General features: G+C 36.0%; 1 protein-coding gene across 7 annotated transcripts in view; it reads left to right on the forward strand.

Moving 5' to 3' along the window:
• The first annotated feature begins 1,047 nt into the window (after nucleotides 1–1,047).
• The window catches only part of LOC123558619 (neurobeachin-like), a 268,481-nt gene continuing 244,180 nt past the window's right edge, over nucleotides 1,048–25,348 (forward strand). For all 7 annotated transcript variants that reach the window (XR_008371116.1, XR_008371114.1, XR_008371117.1 and 4 more), the window contains exon 1: nucleotides 1,048–1,346. Coding sequence is in view for 3 of the 7 variants with exons in the window: in XM_053544219.1 (XP_053400194.1) it covers nucleotides 1,188–1,346 (159 nt within the window). In the remaining 4 variants the exon portion in view is untranslated. The remainder of the gene's footprint in view (nucleotides 1,347–25,348) is intronic.

The raw sequence follows: 25,348 nt of genomic DNA on the forward strand, positions 1-25,348 counted from the left end.
CCAGTAGGTCAAATGCCAGGTTCACAGTGACCCGGAATAGTTTAACCATTTCCAGACGATAACTTGAGAACGCTTGGGCCTAGGATTACGAAACTTAGTAGGGAGATGATCATGACCAACAGACGACCCCTATTGATTTTGAAGTCAGTAGATCAAAGGTCAAGGTCACAGTCACAGTGACCCAGAACAGTAGAACATTTTTTGCCAGCTAACTGGAGAATGCTTTAGTCTAAGGTCACATTTGATACGGAGGTCACTTACGACTGATAAATGACTCATAGTTATTGATTTGAGGTCAGTATGTCAAAAATCCAGTGCACAGTGAACAAATAATTTCTGTTCCTTGTGCAGTTACTGAATGCATCAATGGGGGCATTTCTTGTTCTACGTGCTCGATCTTTTTTTGCACAGACAAATACTGTTTTAGATTTTAACATGCGAAAAATGTTAGTCCATTCAATATCTTTGTAACAGAGTTCCGCTTAAGCAGTTCCTGCTGAGGCTGGATAAATACTGGCAAAACCAAGAAATTTTATATAACTTTCAGGCAAAAATGACTACCGGACAAGATATAAATTGCCGAGAGCTGGTGTCAGAGGAATTACACCTTCTACCAGATATCAACTAAGGCAAGCTTAGGTATGGTAAGAGGTGTTGCACTTTCAATCTACCTCTCATGAACAGACTCGTTCAAATCGCGTCAGCTATTATTTTGCTTGGTTGCTTCAAAGAGCTATAAAAATGTATTTTATACTTCTTTGGTTGCATTATACGCTTCCAAAGGATCCGAATTTGCAAAACTGCCTTAAAATATGGTCGCTCATAAGCTTATGTTTATTTTTTCATAAATCGACTTTACCTTCCGTCTTGTTGGTAGTTTTTTCTACTTTTATGTATTTGTAAAAAATATGACTAGCAATGCCTAATATGTAATAAATTTTTTTTTTTCGCTTGTTTTCTACTTCTGTTTTGTGTAGTGATGACATACTTATGAGTATATGCATGTCTAATAATTTATTTAACTTATTTCTTTAGCAAACATTCACTCCGTAAGTACCCGGAAGTAGTATTGGCTAAAAGCCGATGCTGAGTGAATTTTGAGATTTTCCATATTTCTTCAAGCTTTGCGTTTGACAGCTGTGAAATTTCAATTTTTGGATGTGAATTGTTAAGTCATATATTCAACAATGTCTGAGGAAGGCCAGAGTGCCGAATCAGACGTTAAAACTGTCGCAGAAATTCTAAAATCAGAAGGGAATGACGAGCTAAAATTTGGTCTGCTAATCAGCCTAATCAAGGTGAACCAAGCAACAAGTAAGGATGTGGTGAACACTGTCCTTCATTTGGTAAGTGTGGAATGTCCTGACAAGGAGAAAATTAAACCTTCTTTCACCTGTAGCAAGAGTGTATTGTTGTCATTTGACTATTTGATACAGTATCAACAACTTACCTGCAATAATCAATAAGTTATTGATCTCAGCAATTGCTACAACAGGTTTTCAATAGCTGGTGGAATGTTAAAATGAACTCGTTAATTGGCATGAAATTAAGACATTTATAAGTCCTGCAATAGGTCGAAAACTTAGAATACAAAGTTTTCTATTGAAAGTGGGTGTGGCAATTTCAGAGTTTTTTCTTTCTTTTTTGGGAACTTAGCCTATACCCCCAATATTGGGAATTTTGACGCGTAAATGTTCCATATTGGGAAATATTCAGTCCCATAGGATATAGTAAGGATGTGTTTAAGCACTTTCTCATACACTTGTTTCACATTGTACAACCTCTTTAACATACTGCCATTCCAATTTGTCCATAATTTGGTCAGTGCTTGTGCAATTTTGATGAATTTTTTTCCAGAATGTAGATTCGGAATTTTTGCACTCATTTTGGGAAAAATACTTTTTGGCATTGGGAATATAGTCGAATAACGGCTATAAAAACGGCCCAAAAAAAACCCTGCAATTTTATTAAATTTGGTTTCAGTTGACAAAATTTATTTCCATGAATTTGAATATCTATAAAATGAAAGAAGATGCAAAGCTATTTTAAACCATTTGGGACAAAATTTGAGAAACAATTTATAATTTTGCAGGAGATATCCCATATAAGAGACATCAATTTTCCAGTTGCGTTTGCTGTTACTGACTGAAGTGCAGCGAAATCTGTGACAAAGAACACCAATGAATTAAAATCACGACTATGTTGACTGCTTATAAAGGCCTACATAGATCTTATATGACTGCCTTTGTAAGACAGGGTTTTCCCAAATCACTGCCTGTGTAAGACGGGGTTTTCCCAAATCCTAGGGGCAGTGTGGAATGGAAAACCAAGTGCTATGACTTTTTGCCTGCTCTGACTCAACTTTTACCTGTGCCTAGCAGATGGGCAGTCCTTAGAACGGAGCCCTGCACTAGAGTTTTATTTTAAATGTAACTTTTTTCTTAACCTGGTTTCCCAACTAAAATGGAGTTATTTTTTGGCGCAAGTGTCAATTTGATAAACATACTTTGCATAAGGAATAATAAAAATAGTAAACCTATTGACCTATTTGACTACCATATATTTAGCTGAAATTCATCTGAAATGCTAGTGTGAAAAATTATTGTTACCATCCTTTACATACCTTGGTTGCACAACCATGAATGAATTCCAAAGGTAGACACTTTTAAAACTCCAATGCCTTATATAGTGTTATTTCTAGAGCGACGCTGTGGGGCGCCCCGCCCTGCCCTTTTTAATTGCCGCCACGCTGCCCTTATAATGTGCCCTCCTGCCTTTGATCTTCTGCTAAATCCCGCCCTTTATCGTGTAGACATGCCTCGCTGATATTTTGATCAGCAAATTACGTCACGGCGAGTGCACACAGGTAATGAGAATCAATGAGGTGTTATGATTAATTGATAAAGTATTGATTATGACTTTTTTGTGTACTGTCAAAAAAGCGCCAATTAATAAATTATCAGTAAGCGGCCAGCTGATTACCGAGCACGTAAAAAGCGCCCTTTAAAATTTCTTCATGCAAGCTTTAAATTAAACCATTGTTTAGTATAATAAGAATATATCTTTGCAGTCTAATCCTACCTTCATCTTTACTAGAAAATCCACAAATTTTAATGAATTTCGAAAGCAAAAATAAGTTAAAGATATCCGTTCACAATTCTGATTACACCCGATGTCGTATGCAAACAACAACAACAACATGCAAATTTTCAATTATTCCGTCAAAAAAGCTGAATATCACTGTTTTTTTTTTTTATGATAAGTATCATCATAATTTGAGGAATTATCTCTGGTTTACCTTAGTGAGTCAAGTAAACTTAACAAAAACCACTTTCACATGTCATTCCGAAAGTGTACCAGTATCCGGATAGTACATTTTGGATACATTTTTTACAAACTTTTATAGCACTTTTCTGTTAATGAAATATTGATGAAAGACCTAATTAATATGACATAAATTTTGATACATATTAGTTTACAATGTGACCTGAAACTGACCTTTTTATTATGTTGTAACATGATCTTGGCTTCAAGCTTATTAGACACATATAACATATAAAAACCCTCCACTATATCATAATTATCCATATGAATAAGTTGACATCCTTGGTAACATTTTTTGAAAAAAAAGCTTCAATGAATGGTTTGAAAAAAAATATAAAGTAATGTTAAACCCTTTGTAAACTCTGTTACTGGTTTTGGGAACATATCTTTTACCACTTTACTCTGTGATTTAAAAGTATGTGCACAAAAATCATAAGTGTAATAAATACAAAACTATAAACATCTAGAAATGTTACTACTGCTGCGGTAACTTTCCAGTTTAAAACGGCACTATGCCCCTTTTTGGCAGCACCCTGCCCCTTTTTAGACAGCACCCTGCCCTTTTTGAGCTCTAGAAATAACACTACTTATATAAATGGTTCGAATGTTGAAATGTCACGATATATATCAAATGCAAGTACAAAACTAGATGTTATAATGAAGTAAAAAGACGTACTCATTTTTGTAAACACTTGTATTAAAGGGAGGTAATTACAAAATTTATAAAATCAGTAGAGCAAGTTTCTAATGGGGATTTTACTCTGTGTAATTGGTCGTTTTATTATTATCTAATAGAATATACTAAAAGAGTAAGATGTCATAAAGTATGATTGACCATCATATAGAGTATAAGAGATCACCAGTCAACAAAAAAGAAACTTTCAGTTTTCCAAGTTGGTTTACAAACAGGTTTGACTCTCTAAATATTTTAAGTGTTTTATATGCTATTCTAACTTTTAATGATTGAAGCAGGGCTCTTGTTTCATATTCTGTGCCCAAAATTTGGCCCCAGTATGTATTTTTCCCCTTTGTGATATCACAAGATAGAATTCTCCAATTTTTGTTTTTGTGTTGTGTCTTTAATATTAACTGTTATTGCTTACTGTCAAAGGACAGTCCAGCTACTTTATTTCTTTATGTCTTTGTAGTTTGACTGCATTCTTTATGCCCTATTAAATTGTATAAATTTAGTATGTGAATACAACGGTTGACAGAATTATTTTTAAAAAAAAATGGAATTGGAGTTGCAGTAATAATGAAATCCCAACAGGTAAATTGGGGTTCCATTCAGTCTCGGGTGAGAATTCAGGTATTTTTTTCATCATTTTGGGGGTGCCACCAACACTTGTTAGAATTTGGAAAATACCTGTGTAAATTTCTTTTAATAGTTGGAAAAATATTAACTTGACAAAATATAAATGATCTCTTTTTCAAGAACATTTTGAAATATATGATGGCATTTTGATAACAGTTTACTTAATCCTGTGGGTAACAGTTTACAGAATAGCAAAACTACTGTTGCAAGCCAAAAACCTATGCAGTACCTATGGTTTAAGAATTTTAAGTTCAGCATTGGGAAAAAACATACTTTTTTTGCTTTGGGATTGCTGCTTTTTACAGGTGGTAGCTTTATAGGGAAGAAAAGTCCTGGAATTCTTTATTTGCAACTAGTGGATGTGGCAGAATCATTTTATCCCCAAAACAGGTTTTCAAATAACTTGGCACGTAATATGGATGTGCAGATGTCAAGTACTCCCAAGTCATGTTGTATCAAATTAGATATCTGGAAATAAATACTAGATTTCTTAAGAAGGCTTTAAAACTTAATTACTGACAAACTGTTTGTTATGGAAACACATGAGAAGTTGCTGTTTTTACTACTTTTTACGATGAAAATCGAAAAGCGTTTGTAACACTTTACACCAGGTTAACTGTCTCGATTATAAATATCTATATTTTGAAGTCATAATTCACTAATTCCGCTATAACGCTATTGGTTAAAAAGACGGAAAATGTCTTTATTGCTGTGACGGTCCGGGGTTTGATTCTTGACGCGGTCATCTTTTTTTCTTGATTTGGAATTTTAAAAATATTTTAGAAACAAAAACTCGTATTCTAATGTTCATAATATGACCAAACTTCAGTTTGAAAGAAAGATTTTTTTTATCCAAATCTGGGGGTCAGTGCCTTTAACCTCCGAAAGTTTTTGAAATTATTTTTGCTTGGTACAGACTTTGCCATATTGTGACCACATGCAGAACATATAACTTTGTTTTAAGGAGGCTACATTTTTAGAACATAGATATTCATTTTGGATTTTTGTTGCTGGTTTTCAGTTATAATGGGTTCTTTGCTGTGTCTAGATACTACATATCAGTTCATCCTTCCATTCTAGCATAAGACTGTTGTTTCTGTTATGTTCAAGGCATGTTTTAACGAGAATGGAAACATCTGCTGTTAACACTCCTTTTTAGCTCAACTATTCGAAGAATAGGGGAGCTATCCTACTCGCCTCGGCGTCGGCGTTAGCGTTTAGCGTCACACAAATGTTAAAGTTTGCGTACCAACCCAAATATTTTCAAAGTCCATTGAGATAATTGCTTTCATATTTTGCATACTTGTTTACCATCATGACCCCAGTCTGTAAACAGGAGCAGACAACTCTGTCAAGCATTTTGACTGAATTATGGCCCCTTTTCAACTTAGAATATGCTTATTGTAATGTTAAAGGTTTACTCATAGCTTATATTATACTATCAAGCACTGAGAATAGTCGAGCGCGCTGTCAACTGACAGCTCTTGTTGTTTATGCTCGTTAATATAAAAATTGGCCAAACTGTAAACCAGCCATATAATGCATAATTAAAACAGCTTTGTCTAATGGACATTAATTTAATTTAAAATAGCCTTTTACACATTTAATGATAGAATAGCGTTTATTTGTAAGCACATGTTTGTTTCCTGTCATCATTTGCAGAATACCTCAGGGTCATGTTGGCTTTTGCACTAACCAGTCCTTCGGGGAATCTGCGAATGTTTTAACACAATAGAAGCACTAACTTAAGTGAGCAGTATTGAGGGACATACCTAAATATTTGGAAACAGTCTCTGTTTAAAAATGTTCAAATTTATCTCTTACCCATTGTGTGCTTGTGGAATTGTATAACATTATCTTCAAGTATCTCCTCAAGTGCAGTGTCTTACAACGTAAATGACTTGATTTTGATATATTTCTTTGGATAATTATAGATACATTTTTTTTATTCGGGATTTTTTGCGTTACCTGAACCATAGGTACAGAGGGGAGTATTGTGATGATGCTTTTTACTTTAATGAACTGCACAGTGGATCTTTACCAAACTTGGTCTGTAGCACTCTTGTAAGTTCCTCTCTCAAGTGTGTTTAAATGGTTGTGCTTGGCCCTTTTTTAAGTTGCCAGAGATATAAAATAAAAAAATCTTTAAATGATTTCTTCGCATGAGCCTTGTGATTGATCTTCACCAAACTTGTCTGAAGCATTTCTGTAAGGTACTGTTTCAAGTTTGTTCAAATAGTTCTGCTTAGCATTGCTCAGTAGCAGCCTGAGCTAAAAATAAAAAAAACATACAAACAACTTCTTATGTCATGAACCTTGATGGATCTTCATCTGATATGAAACAATTATATTTAGATCTATATGGATAAAGATAGTTTTTGTATATATTTTATTCATGAAAATCATTCCCTTATTTAGCAGGATTTCTTTGATAAGTCTCGAATACTTGTTTATTGCTTTCATTTTTCCATAAAAGTTTTTGATACTTAAACATTTTTAGGAATGTAAATATCTATAGGTGGATGATCAGACATCATTCATGCAAAATTGGGTTGTTAACACTCTAGAGGTCACAACTTTGGCAACAATTTTAATGGAACTCTGTAATCATGTTTACCTTATTAAATTATGGCCAACTTGGTACTTAGTCAAATTGGTACTTAGTTTGGTACTTGGTCAAGTTATTGAAAAGCCTTGTAAATGGTGAGTAATACTCAAAAGGCCACATTTACCTTTTCAATATGAAGTCTGGTGAGAAATAGGGCTTTAGCCAGTATTAGAGGACCTGATAAATCGAGTACGAATATTCATAACCTCTGAGATTGTTGAATCGCGGTCTTTGGGAAGAGTTAATCTTATGTTAATTAATTTCCATTCCAGAAGCTTTATAAACCATGAATCAAATGTATGTTGTGTACTATTATCCAAATTATTGTGTACCGAAAGTGAAGAAAACATGAATTATGTAAAACTAGTAGAATTGTGTTTTCGAATATATAGAATATATCGAAATGCGTGAACATTATTTGAATTGTGTTACTCAGATTCCTTCAAAGTATTCCAATTAGAAATGAATATGCTCATCTAATTTTCAACAAAGAAAGTTTTGTTTCTTGAAAGTATGAAAATACTGCAAAATAATTTGAGGTCATATTGACCGTCTGCAAGCATTGCTGTATCCTTACTTATTTGGCTTATCAAGATGTCGTATTATTTGGACTAGCATTGCTGAACAACTGAGCAAAATTTGATTTGTATTTGTAAGCTGTTATTGGTTCAGTAAAAATAATATGTTCTTTTTCTACATATATTGACATATTTTTGTGCCCCCACATGAGTGGCCCATGAGTGGTGGGGGCATATAGATCTGGTCTTGTCCGTGCATCCGTCTGTCCGAAGTTCGTGACACGCCTGGCTCGAAAAGTATTTATTATAAATTGATGAAACCTTGCATGAGTCTTTATCATGATATGAACTTGTGCACCTCCTATTTTTCATCTGGCTCCGCCCCCTATTTTCAGAGTTATGGCACCTGAAATAGTCAAAAATGCACATTTTTACCTTGTGATGCGCCTAGCTCGAGAAGTATTTAATATAAATTGATGAAACCTTGCATGAGCCTTTATCATGATATGAACTTGTGCACCTCCTATTTTTCATTTGGCTCCGCCCCCTATTTTCAGAGTTATGGCCCCTGAAATAGTCAAAAATGCACATTTTTACCTTGTGACGCGCCTAGCTCGAAAAGTATTTAATATAAATTAATGAAACCTTACATGAGCCTTTATCATGATATGAACTTGTGCACCTCCTATTTTTCATCTGGCTCCGCCCCCTATTTTCAGAGTTATGGTCCCTGAAATAGTCAAAAATGCACATTTTCATTTTGTGACATGCCTAGCTCAGAATGTATTTGATATAGATTCATGAAACCTTACATGAGTCTTAATCATGATATGAACTTGCGCACCTCCTATTTTTCATTTGGCTCCGCCCCCTATTTTCAGAGTTATGGCCCCTGAAATAGTCAAAATTGCACATTTTCAACTTGTGACACGTCTAGCTCAAAAAGTATTTAATATAGATTCATGAAACCATGCATGAGTCTTAATCATGATTAAACCTGTGCACCTTCTATTTTTCAATTGGGTCCGGCCCCCTGTTTTCAGAGTTATGGCCCCTGAAATAGTCAAAATTGCACATTTTCACCTTGTGACATGCCTAGCTCAAAAAGTGTTTGATATAGATTCATGAAACCTTGCATGAGTCTTAATCATGATATGAACTTGCGCACCTCCTATTTTTCAATTGGGTCTGCCCCCGATTTTTAGAGTTATGGTCCCTGAAATAGTAAAAAATTAACATTTTCACCTTGTGACACACCTAGCTCATAATGTATTTAATATAAACGGTTGAAAACTTGCATAAGTCTTTATCATGATATAAACTTGCACACCTCTAATTTTTTGGCAGGCTCCACCCCCTATTTGTAAAGTTATGGCCCCTGAAATAGTAAAAAAATGTACCTTTTTCACCTAATAATGTGCCTAGCTGAAAAAGTATTAGATGTAAATTCAGGAAACCTTGCTGGAGTCTTTAACGTGATGTGACCTGGCACACTTGGCATTCTTCTTGAGAATCTAAGCTCTTATTACAGAGTTATGACTCTTGAAATAGCCAAAATAGTGGATTTTTTTTATGATGCTCATAGCTCAAAAAGTATAAGGCTTAGAATAATGAATCCTTTTCATAAAATGTTTGTTAAGGCTATACCCCATTAAGATTGCAAACATTTGAATTATTGCCCCTTATTTGTGACAAATGTACCAGTGGGGGGCACACCCTGTGTCCTACAGACACATTCTAGTTTAAGCAAGAAATCTGTTGTTTTTTTTGAGTCGGCTAAACGATGTAATCGTTTTGACGAGTCCTTGCTATCCAGCGATTCTCTAAGTCTAAATGGACCAAATAACACAGTGAAGCGATGTAGTTCCATTAGATTTCTCAAACTTCAAACAGTTCACTGCAAGAATGAAATTAAGTTGCGTGAATTCCCTTTGCTATGACCAATATACGATGTAATCTGTCATATTTATGACTTGTAATTGTGCAATACTCGAATGTAACTCATTAAGCATAAATGTGCATTTTATGAATTGCGCAGGCTTACAAAGCTTGCGTAACATCCAGCGAAAGACAAAAAATAGTTCCACAGGGCTCCAGATAAGATGCGTATTAGCGTAAATTACGTATAGAAATAATGCAAATACGCATGTCTAATAATTTCTAAACGTATATAAAATTACAGAAATGCACACAATGCTTTTTTAAAAACAAAATCTGAATCATCTGGATGCGTTAGGTAACATAGCCGATCCCGATCAGCCTTAATTCTCCCACATTGAACGTATACACGCATCGTATGATTTCTATAAACTTTGCGTGGGTTTCTACACACACACATGAATTTTGCAGTCAGTAAACAGATAAATTATCGGAAGAAGAAGCTCTTACTGGTTTGTTTAGTTACTACAGATATTAAAAATGATTTTAATTCTTATTTTTCGAGAAATAAACAAATCGGCGAAACATTAAATTGTATTTTCTTGTAGTTTTTGAAATCGAAAGTAGATCATCTATGTTTGGCGAAATGAAACAACTTTTTTATGAAAAGATTTAAATAAGAGGTAATTTAACCGTAAACTTCAATGTCAGATACTGCCAATTGCTGCTAAATGTCTTCGTATCATCACAATTTGTAAAATATATTGTTCAAACTGAAGAAAAGTGTAATCGTATCCGGATATAATATTTTGGGTAAATATCGAGCTGTGTTATGAAATTTTAAGAAAAAAAACTAAAAACAAACTGAAACTGGTAGACTATACTGTCAGTACATCAATCATTAGCCGACTCAGGCCATTCAGGCCTTTGATTTCACCAAGTTTTCAGCATAACCGTGTTTGCTAAATTCACTGAATTTCATGTGAAAATAAAATTCTTAGAGCGAAATTTGTTATTGAAATGTTCATTACAGCTGAGTTTAAGTTACTTCAAAGAGCTTCTCAGTTTTCTGGAGACAAATTATTCTGCTGCAAATTCCTCTTCTAGACATAATTGCATTTTCCATGTTGAATTTTAGGAATTTAATTGGCATCAATTTGAATGTACATTTTTTCATTCGGAAAGTGTGTTTTATTTGCATTTAAGTGGTGAAGCAAAATGAAGCTGTAGTAGAAGTCCATGTACTGTGAAATCATTAATAATCGTGGGGGCTAATTTTCGTGGATTTCGTGGTAGAGTCAATCCACGAAATTTAATCCCAATGAACAAGTAAAATTCCCATTCATTTTATGTTCGAAAGTTGAAATCCACGAATTCATATCCCCACGAAATTGCCGTTTTGACCAAAACCACGAAATTTCATGCCCATGAAATTAATTGATTTTACAGTACTTATTTCTAAAGTAGACAGACTTTTTCTGTCTAAATAAGACAGACACATTTATCATGATTCATGAAGGTAATTACAAACATGTACAATGAGTTAATTTCACACCAACTTATTTGTTTAATTCATACTGGTAGTGATTGTTTTGAACATATATTTAACCCTTGTCATGCTGGACATGATTGATTCTGCCTTTGCGACCAATGTAGATCATAATCAGCCTGCACATCCGTGCAGTCTGATCATGATCTGCACTGTTCGCCATTCAGTCAGTATCTTTTTTGGCAAGCACCCCTTTTAACAGCTAATGGTACTGTCCAAATTGAAAGATTGACAAGTTCATTATAGAAATTTAGCAAGGTAAGGGTTAAATGAGTGATTGTGATTAGCATTCTAAATGCTAAAATATGTATATAATTATGGAATGTGTTGCTCAGTATTATATCAAAGTACAATTTGAATAATAAAATATGTACTCTTAAATATCGATTAGGTAACCTAAAAGTCTGATAGTATCATACAGTTTTTTTTTGGATAAAATATTTTTATTGCCTACTTGGCTGTTCATATTTGACTAGAATTTGTTTTCAGATTTTTAGCTCACCTGTGCCCGTCATAAATAATTTTACTGTCAACATTATAGAGGTCACAATTTTAGCCCATTTTTATGAAACATTGGCAGATAGTTTGCTTCAATATTTTAGACAAATTGAATACTAGGCCATCTTGGATTAACCCTTAGCCTGCTGGCGGCGATTGGTTTTGCCTTTGCGACCAGTGCAGACCAAGATCAGCCTGCACATCCGTGCAGTGCCAGTCTGATCATGGTCTGCACTGTTCGCTATTCAGTCAGTAAATTTTTAGTAAACACCCCTTCAAATGATGAATGGTACTGCCCATATTGGAAGATGGACCAGTCCATTATAGAAATTTAGCATGGTAAGGGTTAAAAACTTTGTGTATCACTACATGTTGGTTAAATCACTGGAAAATCTGACTGGCTAATAGGGTCATCTTGGTAAAAAAACTAGGCATGGTGAGAGATTCAGGGTTGGCTTCATGTTACAGATAGATTCCATTTAGCCAGATCCATTGGCCAAACTTGTTGATCTTAATGACAGATTGTTGACTTGATATACTTGAGAACCACTTGACCCGGAACAGTCAAACTTGATAACATAATTTGGCTTATTAAGTAAATAACCCTTATTGTTTTTAGAGTCAGTAAATCATAAGTCGAGGTCACAGGGGCTGGAACCTTGAAAACATTTTCAGCCCAATAACATCTGAACAACTTGACCCAGAACCTTCAAACCTGGTAGCATGATTGGGGTTATAATGTAGATGGCCCCTATTGTGATTAGGGTCAGTAAGTCAAAGGTCAAGGTCACAGGGGCCTGAATCTTGAAGACAATCAGAATGCAGCATTACTATTGGTCAATTTCAAAATTGAATTAAAAAACTACCAATCAGATGCTTGAATTTTGAGATTCAGGTTTCCAGTCTCACTACTGTCACTTTGAACACTGAAAGAAGGATTTTCTCTGAGAGTGGCTTGTTTGCATGCTTTGTGAAAAGAGGGAAGAGTAAAGACAGTGGAAAGGTCTATTTACCAAATGATTGATAATTATTGATAAGTATTTTTTATAATATCTTGAGTGAAGTTTGTACCATTATTTTGTAGAGAATAAAATGAGTCTTCATTTTGTAACATTAGTTTAATACATTGACAACTTGTCAGAATTTCTCCTGAGAAAATGGATTGTCGTGGCATGATTGAAATTTATGTCATGTTTCATTACGCTGATTGAATGTATTATGTAGATCAATTAGTAGTATTGTATGCGGGGGTTTACTGTACAGGTCTAGTTTTTTTTGCATTCTCATGTTGAGAATTTTCTCAGATGAAGTTTTGTCATAATAAGATCCATAGTCCAAATGTCATGATTGTTTATCCACTAAATTTTCATTTTTTTAAACAAGAAAGAAGTTGTAGAGCCATCTTCAGCTCAGAAAATAGGAGGTTTCTCAGGAATGCTGAATTAGTCCCACTGTCAAAAATCATAGTGTAATATTATTTCGGTACCATGAACATACAATTTTTTTATCTTGAAAACTTCATATATTATTTTTCTGAAGTTTCATACACAGACACTTGGGGCTCGGACCTCCACACACCCCATTCTTCTCCGGCCCTGGTTAAGTTTTGCCAATATATTTTAGCATTTCACCATGTATTAAGCATATGTGACGATCATAAAACGCATTTTGTAACATTTCAGCGTGTTTATAAAAAATGTATTTTTACCATCAATGCTCTCAATACTACAAGATATGCAACATAGCACGAACAATGGGAACACTTGCTTGCGCTGGACCCTCGCTTTGTTTAGCACATGCCATAAACCGGGAACCAAAATTGTTACTCTTACGGCTATGTTAAACCAGATCATCACTTCTTTATGTAAACAAACCTCGTGTAACACGTGCTGATGCGATAATCCGGTATAATGCAGCCGAAATGGTATCTATTTTGGTACCCGGCAACGATATGCGCAGTTCAAAGCAGGGATCTATTCGCAAGGAAGTGTTCCATAGAATTTAGATAGATTGATTTATATTATTTATTGATTTCTCGTCGAAATACAAATGACAATTGTCGGGACCGGTGTCATTTGACAGAATGGTAACAAATCTGACGATTGATACCAATGATTCAATTGTAGGGGTTCATTTAAACGTTTAACTGGCTATTGTTTCCCTAGTGTTCGTGAGATGTTTCATATCTTGTAGTATTGAGAGCATTGATGGTAAAAATACATTTTTTATAAACACGCTGAAATGTTACAAAATGCGTTTTATGATCGTCACATATGCTTAATACATGATGAAATGCTAAAATATATTGGCTAAACTTAACCAGGGGCGGATGAGAATGAGGTGTGTGGAGGTCCGAGCCCCAAGTGTCTGTGGTTTCATATAATAAATCTGAAGTTCACAGGATGATGGCGAACTCATGTGAGTTTCCGGTATTGAACACACAGGGAATATCGCTTGATTCATGTAACATTTTTGTTTGTAATTTCCTTGTCACTCAATGGATTTTAGTATCATGAGTGCTAAAAACTCCTTGGCAAAAAACGTCTCTCAGGCTTCATTAAACCTGTCTTCAAACACTTTGCCAAAATCCAGTGTGTACCTTACCTACACATTTGGTCAGTGAAAAAACATTTGAGCGAAGTGTTTGAGAAAAGTATCAAGAATGTTTTGCAGGCGCTTTGTGCCGAGGAAAGCACCCATTTTCCTGTCTTCCACGCATTTTATTTTAAAAACTTATGCCTTAAGAAGGAAAGTGGAAAAAGTGCCTTTGATAATATTAAAAACTGTCAAGTAAGAAGGAAATTATGAGCAAAATATTACCTGAATCAGGGATTTTCCCTGTGTTTATGATTCCAGAAAGTCATTTGGGTTAGCCGCTCTGTAGCAAGCTACCGGTATTTAAAATATTCTATTGTCACAGAGCCATCCAGCTGGCTTTAATACGGAAGGTCGGTGGTTCTACCCAGGTGCCCGCTCATGATGAAATAATGCACGGAGGGGCATCTGGGGTCTTCCTCCCCCATTAAAGCTGGAAAGTCGCCATATGACCTATCATGTGTCGGTGTGATGTTAAATAAAAACAAAACAAAAAAATTGTCACAGATGTTTTAACAAAATAAAACAGATATCAGTTACTCTGCAAATAAGAAATGAAGTTCTAGTATCAATCAATGACAGAATCGTGATCTGAGCAGTGTCATGTCGTTAAAAAAAATTTAACATTAATTACCACAGTATGTCTTCTAGTGAATCAGCAAATATATCACTTAGTGATGTTTTATTTTGATTTAATTGATATATACATGCACCTCGTCTTGCGTACTTTGACAGCAATTGTCCTGGTCATAGGATTTTTATTGAGTTATTGCCAATTAAGGATTTTAATTATGAAACTGTATCAGTACTCCCTGCTAGGATTTTCATGAAACTTCAGAAAATGAGCCGTGCCATGAGAAAACCAACATAGTGGGTTTGTGACCAGCATGGATCCAGACCAGCCTGCGCATCCACGCAGTCTGGTCAGGATCCATGCTGTTCGCTTTTAAAACCTATTGGAATTGGAGAAACTGTTAGCGAACAGCATGGATCCTGACCAGACTGCGCGGATGCGCAGGCTGGTCTGGATCCAGGCTGGTCGCAAAACCACTATGTTGGTTTTCCCATGGCACGGCTCAAATAAGCTATGAAATGTACTACATGTATTATATTTTGTCACCGTGTTCTGATTTGATCACTTTTCATTGAGTTATTAGTGTTTGATGATATATAATGAAATCTTGTTTCCCTATTTAGCAGTAAACCTCTAGTCAGATTTTGATGAAACACCATAGCAACAAGAACTGTGCAGAAAAGCTATATATTCTTACTCATTTTCTGGTCAGTTTGGTATGCAAACGAGGACTTCTCTAGAAAATTGCTCAAAATAATTCCAATTTGTGAAGCATTGCTGCAGGATTTAATGAAAACTGCTGTGACATGTACAGGATTATTTGCCAACTTTGATTGGATTAGATTCTATTTGAATGAAACTGCAGCGCAAATAAAAAAATGTGTTTGCATGCTGCCAGTTGCAGATGACACCAGAACTTGACTAGATTTCAGTAAACAGTACAGTCAGACTTGTAAGAAGTAGCCTGCCCAGGGAGCAACACAAGCTGCTTAATATAGGTGTCCAGTAAGGCAGGTTCATCTGTAATCATGATGACTTCTCCATCTCCTGTTATGTGATATCAGTAGACAGCACAATATTATGAATTGAGAGATTGAGAGTTTGATCCCCGGCCATTGTGACTGTTCTCCGTGGCAGTTTGACAGAAGACAATGTGTCTTAGCTTTTAAACTCATTCTTGCTCTGCCTCAGATTCATGTGTAAAAAATGTCATTTATTTTCAAAGGACAAAGACAGTATGGTGGTAACATTAAACCTACCGCTTGACATAAACTTGGTTCAAAACATAAAAGGCTCTTAAGCAATATTTGTGCTGGTACGTGATGCTGCAAACAGCTTCTTCTTGTAGCAACTCCATCCCTGTCCACACATTTACTTGTGCTTAAGTACTGTGTCACCACACTAAACCCCCCAGCTCCCATCCACCGCCACATTATACTGCCCCTTCCATTCTATTCTTCTATTCTTTAAATTTTACTTTCTCCTCTTCTGATCTCAAACTTTTGAGCAAATATTTTCCCGCACCTTTGTGGAGCTAAAAAGATTTTGTTTCTATCTCTGTATAGTGATGAATTAGGTGTACGTTACAGTATTGTTTTGTTTTGGTCTGATGAAGAATTTTTTTATGTTTTAAACTGAAGAGGAAGACAGTAATACCACAAATGATTACAATCTTGAAATAAATATTTGACATGTGAGCTAGCTTGCTCTCATGATTTATTAAAAAAAAGGAAAGACTTTTACTTCCTTTTTAAATGCTTAAAACTAAATAAGAATAATATTTTTTAGGGAACAGTATTGTTTTAAAGTTAAATAAGGCATGTGTCACTGTGTTCAAACGGCTAGCTGCATTTGTGTTGATTGGAATTTAAAAGAAAGCAGAGCTTTAGCTTAGGTCGGAGGGTATTTTGTACCGGTATAAGTTTCTTTTCAAAAGATAATTATTATATCCCTTGATTTTTTTTTTTCAAATTGTATTTTGAATTTTAAAGGGTATCTCATATTTTGCAAAAATTTTAAGGTAATGGAACCGTAATAATTTTGGCAATTTCCATGTGATTATGTATAAATCATTAGGGCATTCAGCATTCTTTGCAGGTAAATATAGCTCAGTACGCACAGTCATGGCTTTATGAAAAAAAAAAAAAGTACCCAAATCACGTACCTAGAACGCGTAACTTGTTGATTTTCATTACAATTAAAATTTTACCTGCAGGTGGTTGCAATAGATTTTACATCATTTGAATATAATTGTACATACCTTCTGATAGGATTTATTTTTTTATGCCCCCGAAGGGAGGCATATAGTTTTTGAACCTTCTGTCAGTCTGTCAGTCTGTCTGCAATTTTTGTGTCCGGTCCATATCTTTGTCATCGATGGATGGATTTTCAAATAACTTGGCATGAATGTGTACCACAGTAAGACGACTTGTCGCGCGCAAGACCCAGGTCCGTAGCTCAAAGGTCAAGGTCACACTTAGACATTAAAGGATAGTGCATTGATGGGCGTGTCCGGTCCATATCTTTGTCATCGATGGATGGATTTTCAAATAACTTGGCATGAATGTGTACCACAGTAAGACGACGTGTCCTGCGCAAGACCCAGGTCCGTAGCTCAAAGGCCAAGGTCACACTTAGACGTTAAAGGTCATTTTTCATTATAGTGCATTGATGGGTGTGTCCGGTCCATATCTTTGTCATTCATGCATGGATTTTAAAATTACTACGCATGAATGTGTGACATAGTAAGACCACGTGTCGCGCGCAAGATCCAGGTCCTTATGTCAAAGGTCCTAAACTCTAACATTGGCCATAACTATTCATTCAAAGTGCCATCGGGGGCATGTGTCATCCTATGGAGACAGCTCTTGTTATGAATGCATATACATATTGCGACTTTAATTTTATTTGTGGCTGCTATGGTCTGCTGTTACCAATGTTGGTTCATCTGTTTAAAGTTGGTTTTACACACCCCACTTTTGTGGAATTTTCCGCATTTGGTCTAAACTGTTGCATTTCAAACCACAAAGGGTCGGTATAGAAATATAAGAGACACCTTTTTTGTTGAGCCTGCTGGCGCTGAGCTCGACATAGTTGTCACAATGGCACTTCGGTGTATGACCATACCTTTGACCTGCTTGGAGCAATCTTGTTTATATTTGGCATGAATGTTAACCTCAGTGAGACTGAGTGTCATGCGCAAACCGCAGTTCCCAATCTGACTAAAGTACATCTCCTATTACGCTACGCATAGGATCTGACAACGAGCTATTGATGGCCTCGTTCTGACAACCGTTCCGCTAGCCAATCAAAAGCTAACTTACAACATTCTGCAAGCTTTAAAAAACCTTGGTTTTTGATATCAACAATTTTTATGTCGAAAGATGTCAGATAGCCGGTTAGCTCAGTCGGTAGGGCACTTGCTCTGTAAGCGAGAGGTCCCGGGTTCGAGCCCTGGAATCAGCAAATTTTTCTTACTCTTTGACATTCGAACAAGTTGTCTGATTGGTTCAAACGAAAATAGATTTGCGAAAATAAAAATAGCAATACTGGAAAACCAAAATATACAGAAGACGAATGTGAATGGGTCGTTCTCAGATCTTCGTTTAGAAGATCAAGTACTTTAGTCAGATTGCCGCAGTTCCTATCTCAAAAGCCAAGGTCACAGTTGGAGATCAAAGGTCATGTCAGATCTTGTCCGGCTCATAACTTTGACATGCATTGAGGAATCTTATTTATATTTGGCAATTTAATGTTTAACTCAGTGAGATAGAGTGTCATGTGCAAACCCCAGGTTCCTTCCTCAAATGTCAAGGTCACAGTTAGAGGTCAAAGGTCATTTTAGATCTTTTCTGGCCCATAACTTTGACATGCATTGAGGAATCTTGTTTATATTTGGCATGAATGTTTAACTCAGTGAGACGAAGAGTCCTGTGCAAATCCCAGGTTCCTATCTCAAAGGTCAAGGTCAGAGTTAGGGGTCAAAGGGCAGGCTCGATATGTTGCCTGTGGGCATCAAGGTTGACTCCCATATCTCATGTGATTCGGAAGTTACATAAGAACGTGCTTTCTGAAGATAATGTTCAAATTTGCTTTTGAGGTTGACACCAATTAAGCTCAACAGTTACTGTGGTAAATAATGTTCTTGATTTAATTAAAACCAGAATATATGTATTGGTACACACTTGTCAAATTTTCAATGTGTGTATGGCGAATTTCGAAACATACATATTTACACAAAAACAGAGTTTAACTGGAGCTCTGAAAATGTGTGCAACTTGGGAAGAATTTAGTAATTAGATTCTTGGGCAGGACTGTCGGTGGTTGTGTTTGATAGAATATTCACTGTGACAGTTTGGTTTAAGACAATGTCTGTAGTCATTTGGTGTTGTCAGTTTAATTGAGCAAAATTTATATGACCGAGTTACTGTTGAAAAATGTTGTTTACATGGTTCGCACAGGTCTTGAAAAGTACTTGAATTTGATGCCTATAGTACTCGAAAAGTACTTGAATTGAAACTGCCAAAAACTCTTGAAAAGTACTTGAATTTTAAAGTTACAATAACTTGTCCTTGAATTTATGTTCTGCGAATAGAAAATCAGAAAAAATAACAGATCAGACCAAAATATCGAAAAAAAGACGACAAATGACAGACCTATCTTCGACAGGGCTTACCGACCAGTAAATGATAGTACGGTACGGTACCGGGACGGGGTTTAGTACTCTAAACGCAATTATCACAATGTAAAATTTTTTCAGTACTGAATTGAAGGTCATTTCCGGGTTATTGTTGCAGTGTTTATTTTGCAGAAAATCGACAGAATTCGTCATTAAAAGAAATAAATGTGACAAATGCGATTTTGCAGTCCTTGAAAATGGGGAAAAAATCCTTGAAAAATGCTTGAATTTTGTTTTGAAAGTTCTGTATGAACCATGGTTTAACTGATATTGTTTAAGTGATATATCAAATAACTACTAGATCAATACAGTTTTTAGACTATGCTGTCTTTGTAAATTATTTATTTTGTTAAACATGTATGGTTACTGTCAGTATACCAGCTGAGGAAGCTCTCTGGGTAGTGATTATTTTTGTCATGTAATTTCAGGGAAATTAAAATGAGACACAGTCTGCCATGCTTCCCTGTGAAAAGTCAAGATTTGTTATGTAAAAAGGGTTGGGACAGAGGGCATGTTGTGTAACCTCTGTATGCGTGTGTGTCTGTTCATCTGTATGTTTGTATGTGTGTTTATAAAAGCATTATCCAACCTACAGTTTTGTTGTGCATGATCGGATTTCAAAATAACTTGGCACAAATTATTATAAACCACCACACAAGAGGTATCATTTAATAAAGATCAGCCCAGGCTCAGATTGTTTTAATACATTATTTAAGCTTATTTTTAACTGTAGCTTTCTTTTTACACACACACATATATATATATATATTTTTGTTAAGTCTAGAACTTGGTTCTGTCTTAGCTTTTCTCGGTAAGACCTGATATGAGTTTGTTTAAATAGCCATATCTCCCTAGCAATATGGAGATAATAAGTCTTAAAAATTGTTTAACACTTAGCATGCTGGCGGCAGATGATTCTGCCTTTGCGACCAGTGCAGACCAAGATCAGCCTGCACATCCATGCAGTCTGATCATGGTCTGCACTGTTCGCTATTCAGTCAGTAAATTTTCAGTGAAAACCCCTTTGAATAATAAGTGGTACTGTCAAAATTGAAAGATGGACCAGTCCATTATAGAAATTTAGCAGGGTAAGGGTTAATAATCCTCTTATTACCTTGCTGATTTCAGGCAACAAGTATTGCCTTATAAATTGATGTCTTCAGAATTCTCCCGCAGGGATTCTAGGTTATCTTAAATTTGTTCAGGAAATAATTGAGAATTTCTTAAGAGTCCTGAAAGTCAGAAATATCTGTAAACTAAGTAGCAGCATTAGAATGTTCAATTTTGTTAAAAGCTTCTCCTTGTTGGAATTTCTGGTTAGGTAAAGACTTCAGATCTGGATGTTGTTAATGTTGGGTTGTTAGACCAAACCCTGGGCACAGCATACAGGTCTGGTGGTCCTTATTAGGGCTGAATTTTGACCCCATTCCCCTCTCCAGGAAATACGTTTTTTATCCCAGTTTTGACAGAAAATCCCGTTCATTTAGAATTTTTTTCAGCTTTGCTGTCTAAGCTAACTTGAAGTACTTAAAGAACCATTAAAAGTTTTGTGTTTTTAATTCTTCACCTAACAAAAAGCACTGGGACAGAAATGAATACAATTTGAATTTGCATACTTTTAATTGGCTGAAATCAATATACTGTTTCGCAAAAAGTTGTTTTACATTTCAACCAAGTATTACATAGATACACTGAGTAGATACTGTCTTAGATGACCTTTATCAGAGAAGCTCAAAAGATTACTGTAAACAGTTTTTTTAGCTCGACTATTCGAAGAATAGGGGAGCTATCCTACTTGCCCCGGCGTCGGCGTTAGCGTGAGCGTCACACAAATGTGAAAGTTTGCGTACCACCCCAAATATTTTCAAAGTCCATTGAGATATTGCTTTCATCTTTTGCATACTTGTTTACCATCATGACCCCAGTCTGTAAAAAGGAGGAGGCAACTCTATCAAGCATTTTGACTGAATTATGGCTCGTATTCGACTTAGATTATGCTTATTGTAATGTTAAAGTTTGCGTACCACCCCAAATATTTTCAAAGTCCATTGAGATATTGCTTTGATATTTTACATACTTGTTTACCATCATGACCCCAGTCTGTAAAAAGGAGGAGGCAACTCTGTCAAGCATTTTGACTGAATTATGGCCCCTTTTCGACTTAGAATATGCTTATTGTAATGTTAAAGTTTTACTCATAGCTTATATTATACTATCAAGCACTGAGAATAGTCGAGCGCGCTGTCAACTGACAGCTCTTGTTTAGTGCTCAAGGTGAGGAATTGTGATCGGTCATTGTCCGGCGTCTGTCAGCGTCGGTCATGCGTCTTGCGTCAACATTTGCCTTGTGGACACTTTAGAGGCCACAGTTGTGACCCAATCTTTATGAAACTTGGTCAGAATGTTTGTCTTGATGATCTCTAGGTCAGGTTCGAAACTGGGTCATGTTGGGTCAAAAACTAGATCAGTAGGCCAGATCAAAGGAAAGCTTGTGAAGACTAGAAGCCACAGTTTTGACTCAATCTTTATGAAACTTGGTCAGAATGTTTTCCTTGATGATCTCTAGATCAAGTTTGAAACTGGGTCATGTGGGACCAAAAACTAGGTCACTAGGCCAGACCAAAGGAACATCTTGTTAACACTCTAGAGTCCACAGTTTAAGTTTGAAACTTATGAGAATTGGTCAGAATGTTTTTCTTGATGACCTCTAGGTCAAGCTTGAATCTTGGTCATGTGGGGTCAAAAATTAGGTCATCTGGTGAAATGAAAGGAACAGCTTGATAACACAAGAGGCCACGTTTATGACCATGTCTTCATGAAACTTGGTCAAAATGTTTATCTTGATTATCTTAGCCCAATGTTGAATCTTGGTCATCTGGGGTAAAAATCTAGGTCATCTGTTTAAATAAATGAAAAACCTTGTGTATGCAATAGGTGCTGCATATTTCATTTGAAGTGCATGAAACTTCGTCAGAATGTTCTTCTGCATGAAATCTCGGATGAATTTTATCTGGGTCACATGGGGGCAAACACTAGGTCACCAGGTCAAATCAAAGAATAAGCTTGTTTACACTCTAGGGGGCACATTTTTGATTTTATCTTCATAAAACTTGGTCAGAATGTTTGTTATCATAAAGTCTTGGTAGACTTCAAATCTGGGTCACATGGGGTTAAAAACTAGGTCACTAGGTCAAGTGAAAGGGAAAGCTTGCAGGGCTTTTTTCCCTATGAATCTACCTCCTGTAAAAGGAGGTAATCTCAATGCCAAAAAGTATGTTTTTTTCCCAAAGTTGAATTTAAAATTCGCAAATGATTATACCTTTTAGGGTTTTTGCTGTTTTAAGATAGTTTTGCTAATATGTATACGTATATTTAGGAAAATTATAATACTGTTGAACAATTACTGAAATGCAATTCATTAATATTTCACACAAAAACATATTTATGTAGATTTTGGTAATTTGCAAGTTGTCCCAATTAAGATAATTTCCGAGAGCATTTTCCCAATTCCAACGGTGTCGGTGGCATTCCCAAATTGATGAAAAAAAGGCCTGGCTTGTATAAACTCTAGAGGCCACTTGTTTGCTCCAATCTTCCCAAAACTTTGTCAGATAGTTTGTTTTAATGAAATCTTGGACAAGTTCGAACCTGGGTCATGTTGGGTAAAAAATTAGGTCACTAGGTCAAATCAAAGAAAATGCTTGTGTACACTCAAGAGGCCACATTTTTGGTCCAATCTTGATGAAAATTAGGTCAGAATATTTGTCTCCATGAAATCAGTAGGTAAAACATGTTTACACTGTTATGGTGTGTTACTCAGGTGAGCGACCTATGGCCATCTTGGCCCTCTTGTTTTATACAATGTTATATTTAGTTTTACCTGAATAATGATTGCTTGTTAGAACATGACTGAAGCTTAGTGTGGAACTCCAAATTTTTGTAACTATTTATGTATAGTGTATTTGACTTTAGTGGTGAGCTCGGCTGTCTCTGCAAACTCTGTAATGTACTTGCAGTTTAATTTCCATCAATTGATTGAATGCAAGTGTTTGGTGTGACTTTTAATCACAAAATGCCATCTATATGCTGGTATATCTATGGAAAAGTGTTTAAAATTACCGTATTTACCCTAAGTCTTGGGACATCATAAAATAATTATTTTTTTCATTGTCCCAAGACTTATTTCTCGAAAAATAATTATTTTGAAAAGTGTCCCAAAATTTATTGACACAATACCATAATCGGGAAACCCTCGCCAGCAAAAAAAAAAAGTTATAAAGTTAACGATAATCGGTAATTATTTTGTTAATAAATTAAGTGTTAAAGTATGTGGCCTTGTTTTCATCATCAATTAACACCCCCGCAAAGAGCTAAAAGAAGTGTGTCGGTATAATGACATTTGAAGTGGAGATCAAAGCTGTCTAATTGCTCGAGATTTTCATTACATTACGTCATGTTTTCGCGCCATACGGCGCGTCACTGTTTGCTCGTACCGTATCGATTTTTTAACTGCAGAGATGTAGTGTTGTAAACAAATGATAATTAACACAACTTAAATTGAGAAATGAGTCACCGAAAGCATAATTTTGTTTTCCTTTTGTTTTGTAAGAGTTGATTTCATGCTTTATTTACGGCCAATAAAAAGTTCTTATTCCCAACTGACCAATACGTGTTGTTCGTTTGAGTAAATCATTCCAACCAATAAAAAGTTTTTAAGTTGTTCAAGAAAGATTAAAATCGGTGCGAATTAATTATCAGTATCCAAAATGGATAAATTTGTTGTGAAATTTAAGACCGCTGATGAAGCGATTCCTAGTTCTTGGAAAACGTCGCCGCTCCCTAAGGCACCACCAAAATGTCCAGTTGGTCGACCTAGCAAGCGTAAAGCTGAAGAAATCTCCACTTGTTCAAAACGTTTGTGCAAGGACATAATTCCTGAGCGTAATGATGTACCAGCTAAGCAAAGTGACTGTGAAACTGTTGAAACTTTAAGTGAATTTAGTACTCAGTCGTGCAATGTTTCATGTGAAGTGGCTAGTGAAATTGTGCCTTGTGACAGTGATTCCACAAATGGATTAAATAACTGTTCTCAATCAAATGCAAGTGATCGGATTACTGTTACACATTCGCCATCAGTTAGCAGACGTTACAAGTCATTCTCAGTGAAAGAGAAGTTGGAAGTAGTTGACTATGCACGTGTTCACGGCGTGCGGGTGGCTGCTAGGAATTTTAAAGTGCCTAAATCATCCGTGTCTAACTGGATAAAGACTGATTTCACTGAGCAACGGACTAAGTTTGGTCATCGTGAACGCAGCGGAAGACCCTTGTCTTATTCACAGGAGATCGAGGACAAAATCTGTCAGTATGTTCTAGAACAGCGTGATCTGCAGAACGCAGTTTCTGTGGATGAACTTTGTCTCTACGCAATGGGGCTCATTCAACCTAGCAACCCAACGTTCAGGGCGAGTCGGCAATGGGCTGTTTGTTTCATGGAGCGTCACAACATGGTTCTGCGGGCCAAAACTTCGATGGCCCAACGGTTACCTGCTGATTTAGAGTCAAAAATCAGCAGCTTTCATGACTTCGTGGTAAAACAACGCACTGCAGACGAATTTGATGATAAGTACATTATCAACATGGACGAAACTCCGGTGTACTTTGATCTTGTGCCTGGGAAAACTATTGATATAAAAGGAACAAGAAGTGTTAAGGTCCGAACATCGGGAAATGAAAAAAGACATTTCACGTGCGTGCTGGCAGTGAGTGCAGCCGGTGACATGTTACCACCTATGATAATATTTAAGGGCAAAC

The sequence above is a fragment of the Mercenaria mercenaria genome, chromosome 5 (genome assembly GCF_021730395.1).
Source record: "Mercenaria mercenaria strain notata chromosome 5, MADL_Memer_1, whole genome shotgun sequence".
NCBI lineage: Eukaryota > Metazoa > Mollusca > Bivalvia > Venerida > Veneridae > Mercenaria > Mercenaria mercenaria.